Source organism: Apis dorsata, unplaced genomic scaffold (genome assembly GCF_000469605.1).
Source record: "Apis dorsata unplaced genomic scaffold, Apis dorsata 1.3 scaffold_236, whole genome shotgun sequence".
Taxonomy (NCBI): Eukaryota; Metazoa; Arthropoda; class Insecta; order Hymenoptera; family Apidae; genus Apis; species Apis dorsata.
This window is the reverse complement of record NW_006263517.1, coordinates 320,101-330,164: the sequence shown is the minus strand read 5'-3', so window position 1 is coordinate 330,164 and position 10,064 is coordinate 320,101. Positions and strand designations below refer to the sequence as shown.

The 10,064-nt window shown below is 27.8% G+C and overlaps 5 protein-coding genes across 6 annotated transcripts in view; 3 read left to right on the top strand and 2 right to left on the bottom strand.

The window, feature by feature from the left end:
* LOC116185648 (Krueppel-like factor luna) overlaps window positions 1-1,478 on the top strand; it is a 2,949-nt gene extending 1,471 nt beyond the window's left edge. Inside the window, exons 3-6 of the mRNA XM_031510546.1 lie at window positions 1-103; window positions 216-458; window positions 557-696; window positions 790-1,478. The exon at window positions 1-103 is cut by the window's left edge and continues 10 nt beyond it. Of these exons, the coding sequence (XP_031366406.1) occupies window positions 1-103; window positions 216-458; window positions 557-696; window positions 790-1,092 (789 nt within the window). The 3' untranslated portion in view covers window positions 1,093-1,478. The remainder of the gene's footprint in view (window positions 104-215; window positions 459-556; window positions 697-789) is intronic.
* The window catches only part of LOC102677386 (chromatin assembly factor 1 subunit A-B), a 15,826-nt gene extending 13,039 nt beyond the window's left edge, over window positions 1-2,787 (bottom strand). Inside the window, exons 1-3 of the mRNA XM_031510547.1 lie at window positions 2,641-2,787; window positions 2,142-2,563; window positions 1,899-2,065 (exon numbers count right to left, since the gene is read on the bottom strand). Coding sequence (XP_031366407.1) covers window positions 1,899-2,065; window positions 2,142-2,563; window positions 2,641-2,687 — 636 coding nt within the window. The 5' untranslated portion in view covers window positions 2,688-2,787. The remainder of the gene's footprint in view (window positions 1-1,898; window positions 2,066-2,141; window positions 2,564-2,640) is intronic.
* LOC102676375 overlaps window positions 1-10,064 on the top strand; it is a 17,196-nt gene that overhangs the window by 1,125 nt on the left and 6,007 nt on the right. The window lies entirely within an intron of this gene.
* On the bottom strand, window positions 2,875-4,313 carry LOC116185646. The gene is made up of 3 exons (XM_031510537.1): window positions 3,984-4,313; window positions 3,800-3,889; window positions 2,875-3,632 (listed from the first exon to the last, which is right to left on the bottom strand). The coding sequence occupies exons 2-3, from the start codon at window positions 3,876-3,878 to the stop codon at window positions 2,875-2,877; spliced, it is 837 nt and encodes a 278-aa protein (XP_031366397.1). The 5' UTR covers window positions 3,879-3,889; window positions 3,984-4,313.
* LOC102676228 (palmitoyltransferase Hip14) lies at window positions 4,947-9,744 on the top strand. Of its 2 annotated transcripts, none has more exons than XM_031510538.1 (10): window positions 4,947-5,408; window positions 6,199-6,448; window positions 6,535-6,734; window positions 6,835-7,044; window positions 7,123-7,417; window positions 7,477-7,677; window positions 8,085-8,246; window positions 8,331-8,487; window positions 8,628-8,872; window positions 8,985-9,744. In XM_031510538.1, exons 2-10 carry the CDS (start codon window positions 6,311-6,313, stop codon window positions 9,219-9,221), a joined length of 1,845 nt encoding a protein of 614 aa, XP_031366398.1. In that variant the 5' UTR covers window positions 4,947-5,408; window positions 6,199-6,310; the 3' UTR covers window positions 9,222-9,744. The 2 variants fall into 2 exon arrangements, with proteins under 2 accessions (XP_031366398.1, XP_006615878.1); XM_006615815.2 differs by having other exon boundaries at window positions 4,949-5,408; window positions 7,138-7,417.

Here is a 10,064-nt window from a genome sequence, read left to right as displayed (position 1 = left end):
AGCATCGGGAATCCGATCGGTTGTTACACGGATCTCAGTTGGCCGGCCAAGGGGCAATCGTCTTGGAACGAGTGGTCCGACAACAATTCGACATCCTTGTCAGGTAAAGAGGAAATTTTTCGAAACGAAACGAAACGGAACGGAACGGAACGGAACGAATGGATGGATAGATGGATGAATTTTGAGTGTATAATTCGTTTCCTCTTTCGTATCAGGCAACGGATGTCTTAGCGAGCTGAGCGAGCTGAGCGAGTTGGATTCGGAATTGGAATGGTGTTTGGACAAAGGTTGGAACTCGGGGCTTCCGGAGAGGACGCCGTTGTGCACAGCGGGTTGCGAAGGTTTTCTACACTTGCCTTTGCCCGGCCCCCAACAACAAACGTTTCAACAAGGAGAGGAGCCGTTATGGGTGCTCGGAATCGACTTGAGGGCGCTCGACGACACGTTGGAGACGAGAGGTAATCGGTTATTTATCGATCGATAATTAAAATTTTTTCGAGAAAAAAATTTAAGAGGAGAGTTCGTTTTACCTGATTCGTTCGACGAATGTTTCAAGATTACAACAACAATCGAGTGGAAGGAGATATCTCGTCTGCGGCTGCAGCGGCATTGGCGACGCACGATTACACTAATCGCAGTTTGGCGAGCGCGGCGGAAGATCGATGCTTCCCTTGTACTTATCAAGGATGCGTGAAGGTATTTATATTGTTTAAGATGTTGTTGAGCGACGAGAATTCTAACTTTCTCAGAAATCATTCAATTTCGTTGATCCAATTTAACGAAATGCAGGTTTACGCAAAAGCGTCCCACCTCAAGGCTCATTTACGTCGACACACTGGCGAGAAACCGTTCGCGTGCACGTGGTCCGGATGCGGATGGCGCTTCAGTCGATCCGACGAATTGGCAAGGCATCGACGATCCCACTCGGGCGTGAAACCTTATCCCTGCGAGATGTGCTCGAAAAGGTTCGCGCGCAGCGATCATCTGGCCAAACATCGCAAAGTGCATAGGAAAAACGCGTATTCGCTATTTCACGGAGGTAGAGGTCTGCGTGGAGGGAAGATGAATTCAATTCTACCAGCGGAGATTTAGTCAATTTTTTTCTCGTGTAACGTAATCGATGAGGATGATTTCGAAACGATATGGGAAGGGACGGAAGAAAACTTTCCTTCCAGATTTTCCGAATCAGCAACCTCGTTATTTTCTTACGATGATATTTAATCGCGTAGAGAAATTGTACTTCGTTCTTGACGCGTTGAACGATCGATGGAAAATAATTTCCATGTAGAAATTTTACACGTAAATATATTTTTTTAATAATTGATTTGAAGACGAGACAATTACCTAATTAATATAATGATAATATTAATATCGACAAAAGAGATCGAATAAGATTACTTGGGTAATCTTTCTTCTAAAATGTTGAACTGAATTAAGTGACAAACTTTATAAAATGACAATAAATATTGTTAAAAATACAATAAATTGTTTGTCAATTATTGAATATACCCTATATAATCCTAATAAAATTGTAAAAGAAATCAGTTGGTATATATAAATTCTTTTTAATAAAAAAAGATTTAAAAATGTTTTACTATTTTACACATTAAAGTATTTCTTAAAATTAAAATTGATTTTTCTACAATTGAATCTATAATGATGTATAATAATATAATATAAATAATATTAGAAATATGTTTATCAGTTCTCTCTATATAATTAATGAGAAAAACTATCATTTTTTTGCAATTTTTGTGATATTTAATCATCCCTTTTTAACTTATCATTATCACTAACTATTGTGATTAATGTGACTTAGTAATATAAACTAAGAATAAATAAACTTATATTTAATGGGATCATTTTATAAATATATAATCTCTTAATTTCAAACTTACCATATCTTTTGAAAACGGTCTTCGAGGATTAATATTTTTGCTGCGTTTCCTCCATGTACCCCAATAAGGTGGACGCAAATTTTCAGAAAATTGTAATAATTTAGGTCGTTGTTTCTCTACAACGATATTTTGATTTACGATGTTCGAACTACCTTCGTTTTCTTCGTCTAAAAATAAAAAATATTAGTAATTTATTGTAAACAGATTAATTATTGTCAAAAAAAAAAAAAAAATAATGCTTACCTAATAAAATTATATCATCTTTTGTTTCAAGTGGCCAAGTTTTAAATGATTTACGGGGAACAATTTTTTTATCTTTAATTTCATTAAGATATAAATCTGATATTTCCGTATTTCCTTTATTTGTTTTTTCATCTAATAATAATTTCTCCTGTTCTTCTAGGATTCTCCTACAAACTGGAGCTATTTTCATGTCCGCCTTAATTTCAAAAGGCATGAAATTTTTTATTTCGGTTGTATTTTCATCTTCAATGCATTTCTCTTGTTTCTTAGCGACGAAAAAACTGGCAAAAGTTGTAGCTGCTTTTTGTTTCTTACGTTCTGCTTCTAACTTTTCTTCTTCTTTTTTTCTTTTTTCCTCTTCCTTAGCTTCTTCTCTCTTTCTACGTTCTTCCTCTTTTGCTTGTTTTTCCTTCTGCTTTTGTCTATAACAAAATAAATATTACTGAAAAAAAATTTATAATTTTAAAATTATAATTGTTAGAATTATAAATGTTCATACTCAATTTCCATTTGTTTTTTTTGTTCTTTCATTTTTTTTTCCATCATCTTCTGCTCTTTTTCAGCTTTTTCTCTTTCTTCTTTTTCTTTACGTTTCTCTTCTTTTTCTTTTCTTCGATTTTCTCGTTCTTCCTCCAATTTCTTTTCTTTTTCCTAATAAATAAATGAAATGATTCGTTAAGAATTAAATCAATAAAATAAAATATTTAACATTATAATACACTATAGTAGTATATTATAAATGTTGCAATACCATTTTCGATTTTTGCCTTTCTTCTTTCCTTTTAGCAATTAATAATTTCTTTTCTTCTTGTTTAGGTGTTAATTTTTTTTGCTTTATTTTATCCATTTTAGGAGTCTTAATATTTTTTGAGATACTAGTTACATCTTTTATTGTATTAGTAATTGATTTTGTTTGTTCATCTTTATCTTCATCGGACGATAAAATAGCAATATCAGAATCAGTCTGATTCGGAGAATTATTTACAGTAAATGGTGAGTCTTCTATTTTATTAGTTAAATTATTTCTTGTCTCTGATACGCTTATATTACTTATATATTTTTTTTCAGACGTTTTTTCAAATAAGTCATCTTTTCCTTCTTGTAAAGAAATTTGAGATTCTTCCTTTGAACTATTTTTTTGTTTATCAGTCTTTTGAAGGAACTTTGTTAAAGGACTTGACTTTAATTTTTCTAATGTTTTTTGTCCACTCTGTTTTGGAGTTTCACATTTATTTTCAGTTTTTAATTTATTAGATGTTGAATTTTCTTTCAAATTTTCAACTTCTATCTCTTCTATATCATTTTCATTTTCTGTATCAATATCTGTATTATTTGATTTACTACCTGCAATATCTATACTCAAACTTTTCTTAAAAATTTTCATTGCTTTCGGAGAATTATTCTCGATTGAAGGTGATGTTAATTTTCTTTTCTTACTTTGAACAATATTCGATGACTGTATCTGATTTTGCATTTGAAATGGCAATTGTGCTGAAATAAAATTTCAAATTACATATTAAAATATTACATATAACATCAATTATTATAAAAATTATAAAGAATTACGTATATATATATATATACATTAATATTTTAATTTATTAAAATTATTTTATATAATAATTATATAATAATTACAGATATTATAAATTAAATACCTTGTTTCATTTTTTTTTTCTTAATAGGAGTAATTGCCTCAATACAATCATCTTGTCCATCATTGTCCATCATTTTCATGTCAATGATCTCTATAAAAAAGAAACATGAATAAAATAAAAAAATATTCAATACTCAATCAAAGATAAAAAATAAATGAATAAAATTATATATTCTCTATCTTACCTAAATACGTATATATAAAACTTTTCTTACAACATTACATCAATTGACAAGATCGACAAATCTGTCAATGACACATTACTATAACCTAACAATAATTTATTACATGAATATAGATAATAACAAAGCAATCAAAAGCATATATTAAATATGTACAAATTCCAAAATTAAAATATTATATACAGATATAAAAATTTTACTATTTAAAAGTCTATTTTCAGAAATATAATACGTAGAAAATACATCACTGTAACATAGAAAGAAAATCGGCGGGAAAATAGAGTATAGAAAGACAAAAATTTCGCGTGTTGCGTATTTCCATAAACTTTAATTTTACTAGATTCGCAATACTAACACTCAATTGGTATAACAAAGAATTTAGTAAGTCAATTGATAATTGGTTTGAATTTAACCAATTAAAACTTAATATTTTAGATAATATGCAAATTTATGATATATAAAATTATAAATATTTAATTTCAGAAATTAAATTAAAAATATTTATTTAATTGATTTATTTTATATAGACAATAAAATATTATATTTGAATACAAATAATATTTAAATTTATAATAAAAAAAAACAATTCATATTATAAATAAATTATATATATTATTTAAGACGTAAAAAAATTTAGAATAATTCAATTATTCATAATTTATATTTTTTATTTTCTCTTAATTTTAAAACTTTTATTAATTAATCAAAATTTTGAATTTGATGACATCAACAACATTCAAATCAAATAATCTATCATTTTGTTGAAAAATTTTCTCTTTGTATAAATATATTATTATCTTTTTTATAAATAAATATATAAATACATAAATAAATCCTAAAAACTTTGAAAATTCATTTAAAACATTAAAATATTAAAAAGTTTTCTTTTCTTTTTCTTTTTTCCTTTTTATTAAAAAAATCGAGAGGGCGTTCGATCTTCGAAAATTCAACCATATTTACTTTCTCCGCCAGATGACTCGTTGATAACTTTGCATTCGTTCGATGAGTATCGGATACCGATCGGACGGCTCACGAAGCCGTTTGGTCAATAAGAAGCTCTTCGCGAAACTTGAGAAAGCATAATGTACATGTGACGCGAGCAAAATATCGTATATTGATGCAGTACGTGACGTGTACTTATTTAATAAGAATTTCATCAAAAGAAAAATAATAACAGCGATGAAATTGTGTAACAAATAAGAAAGAATAAGAATAGTGTTGACTTGGATCATAGAAAAAACAAGTTGCAGCGGAATCTTTTTTCTATAGTCGAAAGAAAGGTCAACCCTTGTCTGGATTCTATGCAATGTACCGGCGCCCCACCCCCATTCACTGTTTGTCCTTTAAATCTAACCCCTTACTACGTATTGAAGGGTAGCATGCCGTATACTATGCAAATCTATTATCAGCGTTGTCATTGTTTCAGAGGTAAGATATGATATCATTAAATAGTTTTTACTGATATATTTATGATTAGAAGATAATTTTACGAATTGTACAATAATATAATCTTATCGCGAAATTGTTTTATATCTTGATGTTTAGCGGCTATATCAATCTCTGTTTGAAACGTTCAAAGTAATTGTGTTCTGTAAATATATATATATATATATATATATGAAAAGAAAGAAATAAGATTATCATAGTATAATATTCTGCAAAAATTTTTCAAGAATGAGAGAGAATTACACATTGCAACGTTTATTAGTTCCTAACTTGAATACTAAATCGATTGTCAGTGTGCTCGATGTACTCTATAGTACATATCATATTTACAACGCGGTATACTTAGTGAATACAAACGATAGATTGATTATTGTCAAATTGAATAATATTAATTATCGGATGGACATTTGTTGCGAAATAATCTCACCAACTTCTCATTGGACAACTTTCGGTTTAATTTTACAAGTTGAAATATAATTCTAAAAATTTAAATTTATAACGCAGTTTATAAAAATATTAATAACATCATATCAATATAAAATATCAATATATCAATATAAAGTAATGTACTGCAAAATTGTTTTTTGATAATAAATATTATTAAATGTATTATTAATTAATATAGTAATTAGAAATATTTAAAGTTTAATATCAATATTATTTTAATTATATAAAATTTCTATTAAAATAATAAATAAAGTAAAAATTGTTAACAAGAATTATTAATAAAATTCACAAAAATTTTAATAGAATTAATATATTATTATTTCAGTTACATTTTATAATATAAAGAAATTTTAAAATTTTTTAAAATTATTTTTGGATACACAAATTTTATTGTATCTATGACGTGATTTTGAAGTTGATATTATAACAAATTCAATATGTATGCATTAAAAATGCAAACTGCCTGTCAAAGCGAAGGCAGTGGAGAACCTGATGATCCAAGTAATCATCATCAGGAACCTGTTAGACCTCCAGCACAGGATTGTAGCTCATTTGATATTGTTAGGGCAACTCAGGTATTCATTTAAACAATCAGTTAATTCAAAAATATTATACTTAATTATTTAAAAATATTATTGTCTGGATAATTTATTCTTTTTAGTATGGAGCTTTGGATCGTGTGACTGAATTAGTAGAAGCTGGTGCTGATGTAAATCAACCAGATTCAGAAACTGTAACATTATTACATTGGGCAGCAATAAACAATCGAAAAGACATTGTAAAATATTTAATTGCAAAAGGAGCTATCGTTGATGCAATTGGTGGTGAGCTAGCTTCCACACCACTACATTGGGCTACAAGGTTAATTCTAAATTTAAATTTCTAGTTTATAGTAGAATATTTTATAACAAATATTTTAACAAATAAAATAATTAAAACTTATTATTATATTATATTCTAGACAGGGCCATTTATCTACAGTTGTGATATTAATGAGAGCAGGAGCAGATCCAACTCTTAGAGATTCAGAAGGATTCTCATGTATTCATTTAGCTGCACAATTTGGTCACACTTCTATTGTTGCTTATCTAGTTGCTAAAGGAGTAAATCCAAATATGCCAGACAGAAGTGCAATGACACCCCTTATGTGGAGTGCCTATAAAGTTAATAGGTAAATGTAAAAAAATAATCAAAATATTTATTTGTAAGAATTTTTATTTATAATTATATTATATAGGTTACTTTGAAGTTTTTTCTTTTACAGTTTAGATCCAACACGTTTGTTACTGACTTTAGGAGCATCTCATTCACTCGCAGATAATTTACATGGTAACACTGCTTTGCATTGGGCTATTATAGCTGAAAATAGTACAGCAATATCAACATTAGTTCATCATGGAGCATCTTTGGATGTACCAAATATAAGAGATGAAACACCAATGACATTGTTAGGTCGTCATATTGGTGCTGCCTGGTTAGGACATAAACTTAGTCAAGAAATCAGAGAAAAACAGGGCAGAACAAGAACATGGTGTAGAGATAAGGTATTTACTTTAATTATTTTTATTCAATTTCATTTTTTAAATCTTAATTCTTCTTTCAGAGAATGCGCTGGTATTGTATGGTCAGTACACCATTTATAGTTTTCTATGTAATTGGAATGATTTTTCAAAGTGGATTGCATTATCTAGTAAAATTAGGTGCCTTTGTCACTCTTCATATAGCATTATATTTAGCTAATCATTTTATCTTCGATGAACGATTATTTCATATTATACCAATGTCAATTTATTTGGCTACAAAGGTGAATATTTAAAATAATATATGATATTAACTATTATTATTATTATTATTAGATAATTCACTTACATAAAATCGTAATGTTAAATAATATTATAAATCTTAAGTGTTGAAAACTGATTGAGCTATATCAGATAACATCAGATAACATCTTCTATACAAATGATATACACAATAAATGTCTTATCATGACATTTTAGATAACATACAAAGAAATATAATAGAAATTCTTGGATTAAACTCTTATTACAATAGTTTTAATTTTTTTCTTTTTTTAAGTAGTGATTATTATTCTTATTAAAAAATATAATTTTTATTTAACATATAATTTTTTATTTAACATATAATTTGCATAGCAGATTCTAATCAGATTTCTAATCAGTATTTTTTATTATTACACATCTGTTATAGATGTGGATATACGTGACATGGATATTTTGGTTAGGTATACATGCTGCTTGGTATTTATGGTTACTATTAGTTAGTGGATCTGTTCCACTTTGGATATGTTTCTTACAATCCTGGAGAGGTGATCCAGGTGTAATTACAGCTACACATGAAGATAAATTAAATGTAATAGTCTTTATATTATAAGAATATTATTTATAAATTAATTTATTATTATTTTATTATTCTAGAATTTTGTTATATTTTCAGACGATTATAGAGTTAGCAGAGTCTGGTGGTTTTGAACCACAATCATTTTGCAGCAGTTGCTTGGTTAGAAGACCTATGAGGTCTAAACATTGTTCTACATGCGATCGATGCGTAGCACGTTTTGATCATCACTGTCCTTGGATCAATAATTGCATTGGTAAGTCATATAAAATAGTTTAAGTCCATAACATGTATTACCAGTATAATTTGAGATTGCATTAATTTTAGATAATTTAATCTTTAAATAATACAGTTGTATTCTTATAATTTTTAATTTTTTTTTTTTTTTAAACTTAGGTGCGCATAACCACAAGTATTTTCTGGGATTTTTAGCATCATTATTAGGTCTTTGTATTGTTGTTTTATCCGCTAGTGTACAGTATTGGCAATTTGAATGTTGGACAAATTTAACAAATGGGCATAGCGCTGATAATTATTTAGTTGCTGCAGCTACCTGTGATGCTTGGGTAATGTGGGTTGCAGCAAATACATGTCTTCATTTCTTTTGGGTTGGCACGCTGCTTGCGTGTCAGTGTTATCAGGTTTGTTTACTTTTTCTATTTTATTTCTACATGATCAACTATATTACAAATTTATCAGATTATTATCTTTTTTTCATAAAATAATATATATTTTTATATTATTTATCATTAGATCATGGTACTTGGAATGACAACAAACGAGCGTATGAATGCTGGACGCTACGCGCATTTTAAACAAGGGAATCCTTTTCATCGTGGTGCTCTTCAAAATGCAGCTGATTTTTGCAATTTAAGCTTTTGCGGTGTAAAAGCAAAACCCAGTTCAGACTGGTTGCATAGTTTTGATCACAAACAGAGTATTGAAAAATTACCTCTACTTGCTACAAAAGATAACTTCCAATATATTTAGAATTTTTCTTAAGGATCACTGTCATAGAAGATAAAAGAATTTTGCCATCAGAAGCTAATATAGTGTGTCATATCACTTATGCTTGAAGCATACTTTTGGATTACCAAAGAGTTACTACATAATTGGAAGTGACTTTTAAAAAAATAGTGATTTTGCATATATGAATTTAAATTGCATATTATAAGTAATTTCTTATACTAAATGAAATACAAATTTTAACATTCATCTACTATGAAAGACTGTTCTATGACGTAAGTATGCATATCCTATATTTGTGTATTCTAGTTTGTGAATATGAAACAAAAAAACACATTGCACAAGTACTTTGACTCTATTTTTACAACAAATTATGAGCCAAGATTTTTTTTCTCTATATATTATTACAATTTACTCGATATAAATGAAATGTTAATATAATTGATTAAGAAATAGTTTACTTTACATTGCATTGTAAATATTTATATTTTTCATGTATAGATATTTCTATACATGATCATGTAATCATTAAACATGAATATGTTAATATTCAATAACTTTTTTTAAATTAAACATTTTACATTCTAATATAAGTATCATTCAATTTATAATTAATTTACATATAAATACAATTTTAATTGTATTGAAAAAACGATATATGTTAACAAAACAGCCATGACAGTCAGTTCTATGAAATCATTGTATAATGTATTTTTATCGACATTATTTATTATAATTATTTGTACTTTGTAATTTTTAAGCCTTATGAAAAATCGTGAAAAAAATCATAAATCAATATCATTACAGTTTCTGTTAATATTATAAAATTTCCATATTAAATACATTATTGGAATTGGAAAAAATGAT